Source organism: Trachurus japonicus, chromosome 8 (genome assembly GCF_045865225.1).
Source record: "Trachurus japonicus isolate A0001 chromosome 8, Traja_1.0".
In the NCBI taxonomy this organism is placed as follows: Eukaryota; Metazoa; Chordata; class Actinopteri; order Carangiformes; family Carangidae; genus Trachurus; species Trachurus japonicus.
The window spans coordinates 25,784,811-25,803,002 of record NC_140914.1 but is presented as its reverse complement, the minus strand read 5'-3'; the positions used below and the strand labels follow the sequence as shown (position 1 = coordinate 25,803,002).

Below are 18,192 nucleotides of genomic sequence, written 5' to 3'. Positions count from 1 at the left end.
TTAATAACAGCATGTTCATACCTACACAGAGTTCATACGCTAAATGCTCCTCACTGTAATATATATTAACTGCAAATGTATTGTATATACAGTGTTTATACCCTCATGATATACTGCTATGTAGAAGTGGGGTGGAAACATGCCATATATCCTGTATGTGAGGCTTATTTGATCTCAGCCCTAAGCTCTCAGACACAGGGAGAGACACTTAACATTTTCTAGAAGAAACACTTTGTAATTGTGTAATCAATAATGACCAAAGTTATTCACTTGCCTTTCTAAACAGCCGCTGCTAGGTGGTGCCAACAATAACACGCCCTCTCTTATGAATAATAATGCATAATGGCCAGCATATCTCAGGCCATTTATCCTCTTGTTGCAGGGTTGGAAGCGGTCCAGGGGAGGTGGGAGTGGGCGTGCCGCTCCTTCACTTTGTTGGAACGTATGCCATGTAATTGCAGCAGTCTCGTCTGGGATCTTTGTTGCGTGTCGCCCGTTTTCTATCACCCGTTTGTCTTGACTTTCTATACTGTAAGCTTGTTCATGAAAGCAGCGGTGCCATGAAAGAATGGGCACAAATAGCAGCGAATGAGACAAAGAAGAGGGGGAAATTAGAGCATGTGTTTCAGTGTCGGCTATTATGTTTTTCGTTTTTTGGGGTTTTTTTTTTTGCTGGTGTTGTTTTTTTTTCATTTAGCTTTTCCTCAGATGTCCAGGGCTGTTCTCAGGGCCTCTCTTACACCTGATCCTCCCCACACCAGAGGTCATGTGTTTAAAATATAACACAGCCAAATCTTGAATCAGGTCACTTTATCAAATGTGAGGTTTGCTTCCTGAGCGACCACCGGAGGAAACAAGACTAGACTTCAATGACAAATTAAAGTGTAAAGCTAATGGACTGGTGGAGGAACATCCTGCTGTCACTGGTTGGCCGGAGCCTGGAGTGTTGACTGGGGAATACTTCCTTTTTCCTGTGTGTGTGTTTCTGTGTGTGTGTCTCTGTGTGTGTATAATGCGCATGCATTAAGCCGACTGTGACTACTGCTAAAATAGTCTCTTGAGTAATAATCTCATAAAAGCTTATTAATTTCTGATGTATGTGTTTGTGTTTGATACGTTGTATATTTTCATTTCTGAACCGGGGTGTTCTCCCAGTGTAGGTGTGGAAACAGGCTGACAGGAGTGCTGCTCCTTTCCTTCCTCAGCTTTATTTCCTCAAGTTTATGGGAGAGGTGATGAAAAGGTCCACGGTCATTAAGCTTGATAAGCAAATTCTGTTCCCTCTGTTTCTAAAGGAAGTTTTTATTGTGGCCTATGTGGATAGGTGTACTGAACTGATACGTTTTACAGAGGTTGTTCCCCAGATGTCCCCCCACACGCACGCACGCACGCACGCACACAGCCTCATCTAGCCCTACATGAATGGAGTTGTCTTGATTTTGTCTTGGGTTTAAAAACCTTTAGCAATTTCAAACCATTTATCCACTATAGTTTTAACTATTTCAACTGTCTTTCCTTAGCTAATTCATTATTTTTCCACTGACTACAGTACTTAAACTGTATCTTTTTTCCTTTTAGATTAGGCCTAATATCGTAGGTTTATCTTGTGCAAACTGTATTGCAGTTGTTTACTTAGAAAACCATTTCAACTTTATTTAACTAACTTTTCAACTTCATTTAGCTAACTATTTCAACCAATTACGTACTTAACTATTACTTGCACTATTTACTGAGCTAACTACTGTATCTCAATTGTTTAAGTAGTTAACTGTCTCACTATTTAATTACTATTTGAACTTTTCACATTGTGTAGGCTAATTATATATCAACTTTTTAGCAAACTATTTCAGTTGTTTATTTAGCGGACTATTTCTTGGCTAACTAGTTTGGTTGTTGTCATTAGCTAACTATTTCTGTAATTAGCTAACTAATATCTACTTTTAGTTCCCCAATCTTACTATTTTATTTATCTTTGCTTATCTGTTTCACACTTTATCTTATTTCTCTATCACATTTAGCTTTGGGCTGTATCACATTTACCCCCAAGGCACAAGCAACTGTATTTGGGAGACATTATTTAAAAGTAGCTATCCGATGTTCCAAATGTACAATCTCAATTATCAGTTTCTTTACACAGACTTTTCATCCATCTAATAAGGAGGCCGCTGTGCATATTCTGTTGTCTGAGAAACTTTCTACAGATATCAGCACCAAGATAGTAAAAAATTAAAACTTCACAGGACAATCGAGTTTGGTTGATTCAAAAGATAGCCTGCCTCTACAGATGCAGCATGAAGTAGCACTGTATTTTTCGTTCCTATTCAACCTTTCGAACCAAATTATCTAAATTACTGTGTATTCTTACTCATTTTGTCTTATGAGTAGATTTTGGATAATTGGATTTTGGTTTGAATGTTGATACAATAGGGAGACATCTGAAAATCACCTACTTATCCGAACTGTAATCACCAACTTGAGGCTGACCTGAATAGTTTTCTCAGTTGGCAGCTTGTATTTACAGTCAACCTGACATTACATAAATGCAGCCTAACTGTGCTTGTGGCCAGGAGGGACGTTCTCCAGACTAAACCTGTACTAAACATCTAAACAGGGCCAGGTTGCTGTGGGACTATACTGGCCTGTGTTAGGCTGCTGTCCAAATCTTCCCCACAGAGCGGGAGGTTATTTTAACACTCTGGCACGCGGCTCCTCCACCGTGTTCTCCCGTGCGGAGGGAATAAGGGAGATGGAGGCGAGAAGTCTCTATTGTAAATCATAAAGCTGAGGTATCCATCGTTTTGTGGCATGTTTATTGTGCTTTTTACACTTTTCTCAAAGGGTCTATTTATAACTGGCTACATCCCCCCTGTCAAAAATATCTCTCCCATGTGGCTTTAGATTGTATCAAACATTTAACCCTGTAGTTAAATTATCAAAGATTAATTTTAAGAGCAGTTGTTTTCTAGTTTTATTTGGTTCATGCTGAGTCCTTACATTACAATGCCGTGTGATCTCCACACAAGTTAAAGGAGGTGTTCAACTCGTAAAATGACTTAATGAAGGAAATCTAAAGAGCACCACCTCAGGAAAAAGGGTACCAACTGAGCACTGTGGCCATATTCTCTCCGGATGGGAGGGAAAAAGTAAATGAATTAATTGTTTTCATGGAAACACTGAGGGGGTCATTGTTAAGGTTTTCTTACTAATGCGTTCATTTTATCTTAAAGTTTGGTCTGGTTGCTAGGTGGCTTCCAGGACATGGGGTTGAGTTGAGGAGGAAAAGGCTTGGTTCTTCCTGACGCACGCCAACCACTGACAATCTCAGCAGAAACCCAGTGAACCTGCACTACAGTATTAATACGTAAAACAAATCCCTCAGATTAATGAAGACATCCAGAATGAGGAGTCTCTATCTCTGTCCATCAAGCCCATCAACTGTGACATCTAATTTATTTCATGATAGACATCACCTTTTTAAATACTTCCACTAAAGTAATTTATCAAGGGTGCTGTTGGTTTAGTTCTCTGGAGGGAAGGGAAGGGAGTTAACTAAATCAACCCTGGTAATGTCGTCAGGGCAGGAATTGTTTAATCCAGGATAAGGAGATATGAAATCTTGAACTACTTCATCACTTTTGCCTGTTCAGCTTTTAACTTGTGACTGTGAAATCCATCAGCTTAATGGAAATCGAGCACCAAAATACTGTAGAACCTCTTTAAAATTATAATCTTTCAATCCAACCCTGTTTTTGATTATATTGATGATCTGCGTTCTTTCTAGAAGTAATTTGATGTGTTTATATTCAGTAATTAGGTGTACTTCTCTTCTCTGAATTTTTGACTGAGTCAATTCCCATATTGGAATCAAACCGTCTCAACACACTGAAGAGATTCACAGGAATCAGTGCAACTTCATCCAGTGATACTGTTTCTAATTGTATCTCATTCACATCAGCCTCATTGTTTTCTGCCCTCTGTCCCACAGCCGTATTAAGTTGCTCCTAATGAAAACCAAATATTTCCTAATTGCATTTAACTGGCAAAACATGGGGCGGATTTTATTGTGAAGAACTCATTGGAAACATAATGTATTTGTCACAGAGGTACAGACTGACAGTGGTTTGCAGCCATGCAGTAACGCCTTGAGAGGAAACAGCCACAGCGAGCTGAAGGACACTAAAAACTTGTGCTACAGCCGTGTTGTTGTTGTTGTAAGGCATTGTGTGGTTCACTCTGTGGACAGGTTCACCTCGTGTGTATCTGACAAATTAGCTGCTTGTTTCCTGTATTAAAAAGCCTTTGTTACAACGAGTGTGACCAAATCAATCAGGACTGACAGGATTATAGCGTATAGTCACAGATGACATTGTGCACAACGCAGTGTTTGTAATGTGTTGTATCTTTTACTGCTTCTCTGCTCTCTGTTAGACAGATTGATTGTTTAGGTATTTTCAGATCTGCTCTTGTCACTCCTGAACATAAAAACCTGCGGTAACAGAGCCCAGGCACTCCAGGCTTGTTGTACATCACACTGTAATCTAACAGGGTCTTCGGGCTCACCGCTCTGAGGTCATTCTTTTTCCCAGCTGCCTGACTAAGTGGGAACCAGATACAACGCGTTATCTCTCGCTCACTATCCTGAGAAATTGAGCCCTGCTATCTGTGTAAATAAACCCCGTGGCACATGCACACACACGTACACATGTGTGCATGTTACGAGCCGTGTGAGTTTACATCACTGAGGTTTTTTTCTCGCGAAGCAGAGACGGGAGGGGACGCGTCTGATGTTCGTCTCCGGGCCGGGCCGATCGGGACGGAGGAAGGAAGTCACTTTCTACTGTTTTGGTGCGAGCGTGTGAAGGAGTCATCATGAGGCATCTGCTCCACAGTAGCTGCAGTGACCTGGACGAGGGATGAGAAGAGAAGAGGATGGGAACGCGCGGCCCACTCTGTCTCCATGCGCTCTCAGACTGGAAGAGTTATGGGAGACAGAGAGGCGGCTTAATCCTCTGTCTGTGGATGCTTTAATGCTCCCAGTCTGACCAGGAGATCTGCCTCAATCACAAACACATAGTGTGCAGAGGGAGGATTGCAATTGATGAATCCCCAGGTTTTCTCTCCTTTGAGCAGATGTAGAACGCCGGGATATTTATAGCCACGTGGGGACCGGTGTCTGGTAGCCAGTGTTCCTCCTCTCTCCTATCTATCCTGCTGGATATCCCCTCAGATCCAATAAGTGGGTCCTCATTCTCTCCGAGAGAAGGATTGGCCACTGGGGTATGTGAGAGATGGAGACAGAGCACAGGAGGATGTAGAAATCCATTACAGAGCAACAGAGACCCTTCACAGAGGCCCACGCAGAATTTATATGGAAAAATAAATATGAAACGGGAACCAACAACTCCATTTCCTTTTCGAGGCGGGCTTATTATGTCTACGCTTTGTTTGTTTTAAAGCGCTCTAGAGCCGAGTGGCTGTTAATGAAAAGTGCTGCAGGGTAATTAGAAGCTGACTTCACTGATGCTTGCTGAGGTATTTAGCAGCAGTCACATTTAATTTACATGAAAGGCAAATTTTGGAAAATAGAAAAATTCCCCCCGAAACCTGTTTCTGTGTCATTCTAACAAGGATCCAGACTTTACTCAACTAAAGCTGATCCAGTTGTCAGTTGTCGTCTTTGTCGTCCAGTAAAAAGACCCCTGTGTTGACAGCGCAGCAGGGAGGATGGTACCAGCCAAAGAAGCTTATGCCTCCGCCGCGGAGTTCCTTAATGCTTTTTTTGGTGGGGGGAGTGGAGGGAGGGGTGAGGGGGGGAGTGGCACAGGGGGTAAGTCGGGTAAGTGACACTGAGGAAGTGTGTTGTGTGCGGGCGTATAAACGGCGCTGTCACTGAGCCGGTTGTGTCGGGTGGCAGCGCAGCAGGGGAGCTGGCCGGGGGTCTGAGGCTGAGCCGCGGAGCGTGTCACTCCGCTGGCCCATTACTTATTCCCAGCCTCCCCTCCTTCTCCAGCGCCTCAAAAGGGGCTGGATGTGCACGCACTAGGTGGTCCTGATGCCACCCTGGAAGGCCTTGTAGCCCCCGGTCGGCTCCATGCAGACCAGACGGTGGACACAAAGAGACGAGGATCCACACGTACGCACAAATCTCGTTTCATCTGGGCTCAGTGGACAATAAGGCACCACATGGACAAACAAAAATAAACAGCCAGGAAGACAAACTGAGGCGTCCCAGCCACACAGGGTCCACTCACTGTGTTGTACAGTGCTGCTGCTGCTGCTGCTGCTGCTGCAAGTTTGTGCTTTGCAGTAATGAACACAGATGAGGGCCTGATTGTAGCATTTGATTTTCTATATTTGTCAGTCACACCTGCATTTGGATTTAACGTAAAGCTGCACAGTGCTGACACTAGAGAAGGTTAATACACTGCGCCATATGTGAATGTATAAGTTCAACTGCTCCCATATACTATACATATGAAATAAAAACATTTGAACCTCTGAACTAAGTTAATCAAATTGCAATCCATATGCTTTATATGTGAAACTTTATATGTGAACCTCTTCAGCCTTCAAAAAATGAAATACTGTAGATGAATAAAATAAATACATTAATAAAAATAAGTCTATACAAGTCACACTTGATAAGAGCTGTTGTTATGTTGTGTATGTCAGTGGCCTGGGTGGAAATAATGTTAGATGGTTTAAACTGGGAAAGTCCAAGTCAGGATTTACTTAAAACTTGGAGGTTGTCCAGTTTATTTTAAAAACTGAGAATTCAAATGACAAAAAAAAGATTACTGGGTTTTATTATGTAATATGAATTACTGCAAACATTTACATTAAAAAATGACAAAAGCGTGGACCGTTCTCTCAGCTATGTTATGCAGCACTTTCCCACCTGAAGGTCAAGTTGCATAAGATGATGATCCACTTTAAACTGAGCCGCAGCAGTTAAATTTTATCCAGATATGAACAACTGCTGAAAAGTTATACAGGATCAACTTCCCTGAAGCCTAAATGCTAAGTCGCTTTTTAAAAATCTTTTTTTTTCTCTCATCATTTCATCATCTGCATTGATTGTTTGACTATTTGATCATTTCAAGTTCCTGGGGGCAGAAATTCTGTTTATTTCTGTTCATATCTGTATATTGCGTTTGTATTTGTTTACAGCTGTTGTAAAGACACAACATGTGTTAACTGTAAGGCCAAGAGCGCACAAAACGTGTCATAAATAAGCGTCTCATGCCAAGAGAGAAAATTTATCACCTTCTATTTAAATGTTAAACGCAACAATCTGTATTTGTTGGATAAACCCAGTGTATTCTGCGTGTCTTCCAGTCTGATCAGCATTCATACCATGATGTCCAACAGCCCATGCATGAAGGACACAAACATTAAATCAAAGCTCTTCTCAAAACATCGAGTCACCTCTCCAAACCGCCGTCCACAACAGAGCAGAACAAGATTTTTTCAGTTTGCTCTTAAAAGCCCGAGTGAAACCTTTCTGGCTCGAAACATCGTGTCTGTCTTGAATTATGAGCTCAACAAAACAAAATCCTCAAAACATGCAGTCTTTACCCAGAGGACACTGGATTGTAGCGGAGCATGGATTTTTTGAGATCCCCCAAATACATCTCTTTGTTTTATGGTCTGGTTGTATACACAGAAACCTCTTACCAAAGTCACTAAGGCTTATGTTGCAAGAAAGACTGGAGGCGACAGAGTAAAGACCAGTTTCGGAAAGTATTGTTCTCCATGTGCAGCCGTGACGCAGTTGAAGGATGGTTCTGGAAATGTTATCAGTCGCAGTGTGTGAACAACATTAAACATGGACAACACTTCATCACAGAAATGAAGCTTTTAGTCCTGTTGCACAATACTTTATGAAAGACTCAGCACATTAACTGAAAATATTATTACAGAGCCTTTTCCAGCTGAAGAAGTAGAGACCCGTGAAAGCAAAGGGCAACTGCAGAGCATGAGGAGGTCTGGACCGAGTCATGGTGCGACTCCTTTTTCTAAATGCCTTATGCAAATTATTACAGAATCATAACCTGGTAGCTGACAGAAACAAAGCATTCACAGATTTGTTTAATTGTATTTTAAGGACATGGCTGCAAACAGCACCTCTAGTCAGTTGTTTGCTTAACATTGTTTTTCAATCCAAACAAGAATGAGAATGTTTACTAAAATTGTGACATTTTCTGATGTTTTTAATTCAGTCAGTAGCTGTATGAAAAGCATTGTACCACCAAGCAAGTATATTTTAACTGGAGGTGGACTCTTTTCAGTTCTTTGTGCTGTGAGTCTGTTTGTCAGTCAGGGACTGAGCTGGACCACTTCAATACTGCTTTATTGCTAAAGAGAATATTAATGGTTCTTGGAGGCCTTGTCTTTTTCAACCTCCTCTCATCCACTGTCATTTTCCTACAGTCCCTGAATGTTGCACTGTCAAACCACATTATTATAGAAAGAACAAATTCTAACAAAATCTCTTTTCTGGCACATTTGAGTTCATCCTCATAAACACCAGCTACCACAGAGAGCACCGGTCAGCGCTCTCATGTCAAACACAGGCAAACTGTTGAGCAACTTTAACTGTGACAGATCTGCAGGATAGTTAGTGGCAAGAAAATCGGCCCTCGGTCCCACTGAGAGACGATGTCGATGGGTCCTGTCACAGTTTCCACACAGTCACAGTTTGTTTCTGTTTCAGGTCAGTTTATCTCCAGAGGGGACGATCACACCAGCTCTGTTGATGAAGTTTGAAACCCTCCTCGTGTTCATAATCACACGTGAGTCTGTTTTATATTTGTTTTGCTGATTGAAACTGTTTTTTTTTTTGCTTCACCACCACATGTGATCACTTTCGCTAAACTCCCGTTGGTCAAACCGTCTAAACTCCCTTCCCTGTTCCCCAGAGCGCTACTTAAATATTGATATGTTCTAGATGACTGAGACTCATCAGTCCATCTAACTGGCACTCTGCTCCTGTTGGGACCTCTGACTTTCCACACTACTGTAACACCGCAAACGTTCCTGAATGTTTCCTAACCTGCAACACACCTGGTTCCTATTAACCGCTCCACATTCCCACCCTAGTATCTACTGCATCCTTCAACTACTACTTCACCATCATTTTCATAAAATGCAATTTGTAGGGTTGCGCTCAGCTCTGGGGCTTGTGTAGTAGACTATTTGTACGGCACATCTGAAGGTTGTCATGATGTTGAGGTTGTTGCGGACCCGGGGGAAAATGACTGTTCCCAATGCATTCACTAATGGGAATCCAAACAAACAACCCACAACAAGAGGAAGACACTCACAATCTCATTTATTTGTTTTCATTTTTTCCCCAACATGTTTTTTCCTACATGACCAGAGTCTGGTTTAAATGTTTAGAGCTGGATGTTGGTGAATTAAGGTCTATTGGGCTTTATTCACCCCTAAACACGAAAGTTGTCTTTGCCTACCAGAGTGAGGTCAGAGGTCAAAAAGCCCATAAAGTTGTTGAGGACTCAGTGTGGGTTGCGTGGGGAGTCTTGTTAGGCAATTGCAGAGCAAATTTTAAACACAAGTTGAGAAATCCAGCAAAAGAAAATTGCAAATTAATAAACCTTTTATCCAATCCAGAGCATTTTTGCAAATCCTAGGAGTTGGTTCATCAAGATAAACAGCTGGAGGTGCAACAAGCTGATCCTATTAAATTAATAAAGCCAGTAGAGATCATGTTATTCGTTTTTTCTGTTAATTTAAGAAACATAACACTCTCTACTCATCACAGATCCAATGTTTTTCAGACTTAGTGGTATTGTGCTTTTGTCTCAACTCTTACACCTCAGCCAAATGCAAAACTTTTTGCCACCTTTCAGCATTTTTTTTTTTGACTTTTTAATATTTTTTTCTTATTATTTTCACATATTGAAAATATCCACACAAAAAACTAGTTGGATGGAAACCCAGCTTGTCTCATCAACAAGTTTCCCTCCTCACGTTAACAGTAATGAGTGTGCTTTATAAATATGGGTTATGACACGTTAACTTTGCAAACGCAGCTTGTTTCCATTACTGCATTATACTTTAATGTTTAGGTCATGTAGTAGAACATAAAACCCATCAAAACAGAAGTCAACAAAACAAAAACAACAAAGCAGAAAACAGCCGTGTCCTCTGGCTATTGTTGAGTAAATACATGTGAACAATCAAACCCGACTTCAACTATGTCTCAGCTTACAAATGAAATGAAAATGACTGACTCTACCCCCCTGACATTGGCACACAGGGATGAGCCAGAGTGACTGCGGGGTGGTGGGTAGGTGGGCAGGGGGGGGGGGGGGCAGGGGGACCAGAATACCAGAGAGCGAGCGAGACAGTTCAACTTCCATTACAAGAAAATCTATGACATCATGCTTTACTGAAATTCTTCTCTCCTGTCACATGGGCTGCCGCTGTGGAGCTCAAATGAGACCCAGATGGTGAATGGGCCTAGCCTGGCCTGTCCTGTCCTGGCCTGGCCTAGCATGGCCTGGCCCAACCTGGCAACCCCAGGGAGGCTGGCGGCACAGCCGGTGTCAGCAGAAACGGTGTCAATGGTCCCAGTCAGCCACATGGACAAAGACTGGCCCACACTCTCGGCCCCGCATCCCCCTTAAATGCATCTTGGGAGTTAAAACCATCGGGACTCCATTGTAGACCAAACAGGAAAGCTGATCTGAGTTGTGGAGTGGTTCTGTAAAACAGACCATGGTAAATGCGGTGTCCTTGTACTTTAAAGGGTCTGGTTTTCTCAAGCCCGGACCAGTAGTGTCTCTATACTCTCTCTGAGCCGCTGTCATGCCAGTGGGTTGTAGCTGAAACAGAGAAGATGGTGTTTTCTACAGGGCAGACTTGTCTCGACTGATTTGATGCATCGAGACCAAAGGTTTCCAAGCAGCAGGACGATTGAAGCAACATGGAGCAGCTCAACTGAGTTAAAAAAAACTGAAATATATTTTATATTTACTTTATGGTCAGGTAGGACACCCGAATGCCACAGGGAGAGGGTGAAAGTAAAGTGAAAGCAGAGAAGGCCAAAGTAGATAAATGAGGATTAATGAGTTAAAGCTGGTAAACATCCAGCTTCTGCCAGTCCTGGTTAATGTAGTGTATGATCGTTTAACCCACTAGAATTAAATCATAAGAGTTCACTTTTATATAATCAGTAGTGTTGGATAATGTTAAGAACTCAGTTGAACACACGAGGAGTACTACTTGTGGTGGTGTTGATACTCCACGTCCTCTGACAGGCCTGTGGGTGTACGTCTGACAAACCACTGATCCAGACTCATTACAGCACTTACTGTAAAGGCAGCTTTCACATTGACTTGAACATGAAAACACTTGTCTTTGTGCTCTCAAATCCCCCCCCTAACCATTTTTATCATCAAACTCACTGGTTCCTCACATTTATATTCTGCACTCCCTCTATTTTTAGAGCTGGTGCAGAGAGTACCAGTATGTGCTGCACAGACTGGGAGCAGAGCCAGCAGGCAATTGATACAATCATATCCTAATTCAGCTAACTTGTGGGTGGCAAACATGTCGTCTCTGCCTCACAAAGATTGTTGTGTAGGTTTTTAATAAAAACCAAACACTGAGCTGAGCACAAAGAGCACAGAGAGCTTTCCAGCAGGACAGATGGTACCTGACTTTGTGATCAAAGATGCACAGATCCGTATCCCACGAGACAGGATGGCTCGATGAAATTACAAGTCTGTCTTAAAAAATTTCTTTCATATCGAATACATCTGAAGCCGGAAAAAAGAAGAAGAAAAAAAAAGCTCCGTCGAGTGTAAGAGCAGACATGTGGAGGTGCTGTAGTGTTCTCTGAAAGCACATCAAAAGTGTAAGGAAACAGCACTGATTGAGCCTCCAGCTGACTCTCAGTCATTGCTAAACAGAACATCGCATGGCAGGGTGACAGCAAAAACAGAGCTGAAATTGAACAAGTGCAAAATTACACGTATGAGTGACTGAGGCTACCATTTTCAACTTGCCTCAAAACCCACTTGGCAAGCGCGAGTTTCCCACAGTTCCCTTCACAGCCCATCAGTCAGGCCGGAGAGGAGCGGGGGCTTGACTGTCAGGGGTCAGTGCTACGCTGAACATGGAGAGAATATGAAGCAGCTGCCTGGGACAGGAGAGCCTGACGTGTCACCATATGTGTGTGTGTGCACGCGCGTGTGTGTGTTTCTCAGCCGTCTCCGTTCCTTTACATAAATGATTGTGGGTTGCGGTCAAATATTATCGTCCATTAATGTATTAAAACTTTTCGTGCGCGTGTTTTGGAGACGTCTGAATGTGGAGGCAGAGCAGACAGCTTCCTAGACAGAGGAACATTTGTAAGATTTAAAGCTGTGCCTCTTGGCAATGATGAACTATATATTATCAAAAGTGACAGTCTGTGAATGTGAATGCTACATCCATAACTTTAAATATCCTTGTACAATATAATATCAGTTAATAGCTCTTACTGGTAAAATAGCCACAGACAGGAGCAGATTATGGTGGTAGAAAAAAAAAAACGCCTGTCCCTTCTGAATTAGAGCAACTCGCCCTGACTGAAGAGACAAAAAATGGTTACAAATTTTTTTGTTGTTATTTTACATCTTTTTTTAGTCGTCTTGTGTCTTGTTTTGTGTTTTGATTTGCATCTTTGCCTTCATTTTATTGTCTTCCCTCCTTAGTAATCCATTCATGATGCGAACAAGCCAACTGGGTGGATGGGGTGTTGTTTTGGGGGTTATTGGGGGGACCACTCAGATTCCAGAGGGGGGGTGGGGGGGCCGGGGGGCTGTGGCCACTCCTGGCCACCTCTCCGGCCCTGGCCCTGTGTGTTGTGGACATACAGCTTTTGCTCCTCTCATCAGGAATGTGAAAGCCACTGCAAGCCAACATAAATGCCTCTTGACAACATGATGGCAACCCGGCATGCAAAGTCATGGGAAACTGACTTTGTCTTAACTTCCTTGATGCCTGCCGCCTGCGAGTGAAACCAACTACTCTCCCATAACCACACCTCTCCTCCTCACCCTGCTCTTCATGTCCTCCAGCAGGGAGGAGGAGGAGAGACCCAGACAGATCATTAGCACCGACCGCTCTGCATCCCCGCTGCCAGACCATATAGACCCACCGCTCAATGGAAACAACCCCTCCCCTGGCTCTTCCTCTTTCATGCTAAGGTGTCAGGCCACCCTTATTATTTCCTCTTTGGAAGACATGCTCGGTCTGGCTTTTCTGTGGTTTTATCTGATGACACCGCTCCCACAAAAAGCGGGATGGTGAAAAGGGGGGCCTCCCACTGACAGCGAGATGGATGCCACAAGTGACAAGCTTTTGTTTTAGTAAAATACACTCACATGCTGGCTTTGCAGAGGCCAAAGGCGGAGGCCAAGGGGAACAACTTGTTCACTTGTTCCGTTTGGTTGAGCAAACCATGGCACTGTTGGAACTTGTTACTTTTCCAGGTTTGCCTTGCTGTGGCTCAGGGGGGCTCGAGCTGTTGATATAAGCCCCCCAGCTCTGTTGAAAATAAGCATCACAGCAAATACACTCGCTCGCTGCTGCTACAATAAAAAAAAAACTCAGATCTGGCTTCAAATTACCTCACAGCTTTGTCCTGCTCTCTGAATGGTCGACTCGGCTCTAAAGTGGCAGTTTATACTCTACGTGCCAAAAATGTCAATAAAACCGCCCTAATCGCCCATCCAATCTGTAATAGCACCTGCTTATGGAAACACAACACGCCCCTGCAGTCTATCTCTGCAGCTGCAATGTTTCCTTCCTACTAAACCGCTACTACAGTCGGAAACACAGGTCAAAACGCAATTACGCATTCGGACAGGCGCACTTTGTTTGCTGAAATGACTTCCTGCCTTTTCTTTCCTATTCACAAATTTCTCCTGGGTGTTGATAAAAATCACGGGTCAACAAAAACGCACACAAAACACAGACACAGCTCCTGAAACTGGAGGAATAACAACTTGAAATTCTCTGTTTTATCTGAACGTGTGGCACTTCACTAACACAATGTGGATTATCAGTCAATCAAATTCTGCGGATGTAATTTTTAAGGCCGGGTCTGTTTTGATTAATCACATTTGAAATCGATATGATTGAATTAATAGACAAATAAAAAAAAAACGAAATTTATAAGGATGAAATCCCTCTAAATGTATTTACATTTACAACTGTGTTTAAGTGTCACTTTTTACTGTGCTCATGTCAGCAGTGATTTAGTTTTGCTTTTGAGTTTGGACATATGAACGGTTGTAATAACAAAAACACGAGAGGGTATATTAATTTTAGAACGATTCATTTCTTCAATAATTTTATATAATTTGATGAAAATTCAAAGTTCAGAGTGGTTTTCTCTCTGTGGGGTTTCAGCTCGAGGCCTTCCTTCCTCCCTCCATGCGTTGGATTTATTTGGACAGATCAAATTAATTAGAGTCTGGTTTGAATTCAGATCAGCATCTATGAATCTGTGCTTATTTCTTTGGACTAAAACAAATTCAATATTTATTTATTTTTTATAAGATATTTCCATCTGTTTTTAATTTTTTCAAAACAAAAAAGAAAGAACGGGGGGGGAAGCAAAAAATCATATTAACAAATAAACAACTGACCGGCGCTTCATTTTTATGCGTAAAAGCTGAAAACCATAATATTAAAAGTTGCTTATTTTCAACAACATCCATTACATGAGTGGGGCTCTATAATTTAATACAGACCCGTTTTAAACACTTTTACAATCCCACAGTGACGGACAACACATGGAAGACTTACCGATACACTCGTTGGCCTCTCTGGCCGTGGCGCGCTGCCAGGGTCGGTCATAGTGGAAAGGTTTGCACCTGTCGCACTCCGGTCCCGCCGTGTTGTGTTTACACTCACAAACCAGATTCCCTTCTCTGTCCTTGACGCACTTCGATGCGTGTCCGTTGCACTTGCACCGTCCTCCGACCTGCAGGTCCGACACGGCGTAAAAGTAGGAGTCTCGGGCCAGCTCCGAGTCGTCCTCGTTCTCGTCTCCGAAAGTGTGAAGCCGGCTGAAGATCACCTTGATGTCGGTGGCCGTCACCCAGTCCTGCAGCACCGGGGAGTTGTCGAAGTCGTGCGCCGACGGTCTGCCGTCCAGGGTGCTGAAGGCGATCAGCCCCCCGGTCAGAGGGTGCATGTCCGTGTGAGAGTCCGTGCAGATGGCCTCTTGCTCGTTCTGCTTGGTGATGGTCGCCTTGTTCTGCCTGTTGTACATTTTCTTGCACTGAGTGGAATAATACTGAAACGGCACCCAGGACTTTCCGTAGTCCATGGACTTGTAGATGGCCATGGACTCGGGTCTGGGTGAGCAGAACTGCAGGCTCACATAGGTGACCTCGAACTTTTTCCCCAGCGACAAGGTGAGGGTGACGTTCTGCGGGTACTGCATGTAGTTTTCAGACTGCCAGCAGGTGAGGTTGTGCGGGTTGTTCAGGTCCGTCAGGTACGCAGGTGGATGGGACTTCTTGGGATCCCCGGCGTCGCACGTGTGGCAGTCCCTCGTCCTCTCCTCTGCCTTCTCGGTCACCACGCAGTACCTGGCTGCGGGGTTGCCGCAGGTGCTGGATACGCGCACGTCCTTCCCAAAAGCGGAGTTGACGAAATCGGGGATGCATCTCCGCGGGTTCCCGTTCTCATCATAGCACGGGTCTGGAGGGGAAGACTGCGCTGCAAACATGCTCAGCCCGTATCCTGCTAAGACCCCCTCGGTCAGCGCAGAAACTGTCACCAAGGTGACCCAAACCTCCAAAATCCTTTGCATTGTAATCCGTGCACCGCAGGGACTGTTGGGCTGAAAAGTAATGAAGATGAAGAGAAAAATAAAATAACCACAATTAACAACACTGGAGGAAACTGGGATATACACAAAGTCAATACAAGAATAAGACAACCACACACTTAAATGATGCTCTGGTGAGATATTTGGACAAACTTGGACGCACTAGCGAAGCATGTAACATTAAATGTGTATGAAATATTCTTACGAGGCAAAGAAAACTCCACCCAGGACACTACCTCCAAATAAACTCCTCAGCCTCAAAGTGTAGCACAACTCCTAAGAATTTGGAGAAACAACCTATCCCGTTTACGCACGACAAAGAAAACTACTGCTGTGGTAGGACTTCAGCTTCTTTCCCCCCACTTCTTTGAAATTCCCAAATAAAAATAAGATATGGCAAATGCCCAGCTGGCTCTGAGTCTGAGTCTGCCTCTGCCTCTGTCTGTCCACTCAGTCACACCTCTGCCCACCTCTATCTCTTTCTGTCCCATTCCCTCTCTGTTGTTATAGAGAAAAGGGGGTCCACTCATTCAGAGGAGTCGGAGCCTTTAGAGTGTTTCTCTGCAGAGGGAGAGTGGGCGGCGACATCTTCTGGTGGAACGGATGAACTACACGTTGAAAATGCACTCATCCTGATCCAGGAGAAATATGCAGTTAGATATTGTAAACAATCTTTGGTTACCCTGTTAACATAACTGGATGCACTGTGAATAGTTTATAGGTTTGACTACCGATTTTAGCATTAACCATCAGGCCACATCTCTCAGCTGATCAACTGATGCTTTTAAGAGGAAATCAACCGCTGTCTTGCGGTTATCACTTAGTGGCAAGGAAATGACTTGTGACACATGTGCTGTTTGCTGTTGAATGTTTAAACTGGAAATATGTTTCATAAAGATTTGTAGGTACCATTTTCTGAAATACATAACACCATAGACTACTCCTCTCACGTGGAGGTAAATGGCAATTCAAAATCAAGTCAATATTTGGAGTTCAAAGGAGACAATATCACACAAATCCCTTTATGTTTTCTTCTTGTAATCAAACAACGAATCAAAGAAAAAAGCCTGAATAAAAATGTGGAGAAACATAATGCACATGCACGGTGCAATGAAGCAATTAACGGCATGCTCTGTGTGGTTTATTTGAAATGCTGAGTAGGTAGAAATGGTTCTCATTGTGGAAGGTGAGATGAAAAGAGGAAAAGATGTGAGTGACTTTGAAGGAGGTTCATTGTGCAGCTGCAGCTTCATTCTGAAAAATGCTCAACTTGCTGCAGCTTCAATAGGAACAGTAGCTAGAATCATATCTACATTCACATCTATGTGAAAGACATGAGGAAACATGGTCGGACATTGTGGTCCTCGAGCATTGGTCTGGTTTGTTATTCGTAACCCGTCTGTTAATTTGAGCTGCATGAGGATTTCTTTGCAGGCGATTCCCTGAAAGGCAAACTGGACTTTAAACACAGCACTAAAAAAACCCTGCACTCATTCATTCACTTTCTTGACCCAAAATGAAAAAGAACATGGGACACACACAGATTCTTGTGTTTGTGTGTGTGCAGAGACACCAAGGATACTGTCACAACAAGTGTCACATGTTCATTATAATCAGATAAATACAGAGTGAGAAGTAACGCTGAGATAAAGAATGTAGTCCTAGTTTTTAGGGCCCTCGCTCTCAGTCAGAGGTGTGGCTGCTGCTCCTGTGTGAGCCCAAAGCTGAGCCATCATCCAGTGACCTGATCAGGTGCATTGCATGACACCCAGGGTAAAAAAAAAACCCTCATATTTATCATTATCAAATTAATGCAAGTACTTTTTGGCTTCCTCAAATGATGTTGCCTAGAGATAATGAAACAAACAATGACCTAATGAAGTTGTGTCAAATGAGATCCAATGCTGTATGAATGACTCCTCCTATGCTGATCTCCTGCACAATGTCATGTAAACCAGCTCAGCGTAAAGACTCATTCAGTTCCTGTTTTGCAGCACACACACTCTTGACTGGTGCAGTCGAGGGTCTATTTTAGAAAAGGCACCAACTCAGGAGGATGTGGTCTCTGCATTGTTTCCCTCCATTGGTGTATCTCAACTGCGGTCGATCTGGGATGATCTAGGACACTGATAACTCCAGCTACAGGTACGATCTGAGTGTCTCTCTCTCGCTCTGAGCCCGTTCCTCTGCTTTATTTCTTTCTCTTTTTTATGCTTTAACACATTTGCAGCATGTCCCATGTGTCTGTGTGTGTCTGTGTGTATCTCTGTCATCTGTCATCGGCCCGCCTCAGGTTGAAAACACACAATTTTTTATCATTTCATGTAACTGCT

At 43.2% G+C, this 18,192-nt stretch overlaps 2 protein-coding genes across 4 annotated transcripts in view; one reads left to right on the top strand and one right to left on the bottom strand.

The window, feature by feature from the left end:
• The window catches only part of ntn1b (netrin 1b), a 47,706-nt gene extending 31,295 nt beyond the window's left edge, over nucleotides 1-16,411 (bottom strand). The window contains exons 1-2 of one of the 2 annotated variants that reach the window (XM_085785002.1): nucleotides 16,330-16,411; nucleotides 14,827-15,871 (exon numbers count right to left, since the gene is read on the bottom strand). In XM_085785002.1, the coding sequence (XP_085641128.1) occupies nucleotides 14,827-15,871; nucleotides 16,330-16,389 (1,105 nt within the window). In that variant the 5' untranslated portion in view covers nucleotides 16,390-16,411. Of the gene's footprint in view, nucleotides 1-14,826; nucleotides 15,872-16,064 lie in introns of both variants that reach the window. The other variant, XM_085785004.1, reaches the window with a different exon arrangement.
• Nucleotides 1-18,192, top strand: part of LOC146983425 (phosphoinositide 3-kinase regulatory subunit 5-like) — a 65,906-nt gene that overhangs the window by 38,008 nt on the left and 9,706 nt on the right. The window contains exons 1-2 of one of the 2 annotated variants that reach the window (XM_085785000.1): nucleotides 11,732-11,750; nucleotides 17,854-18,004. The exons of the other annotated variant lie outside the window; for it this stretch is intronic. The gene's annotated coding sequence lies outside the window, so the exon portion shown is untranslated. Of the gene's footprint in view, nucleotides 1-11,731; nucleotides 11,751-17,853; nucleotides 18,005-18,192 lie in introns of those variants that run through there. 2 annotated transcript variants of the gene reach the window in all.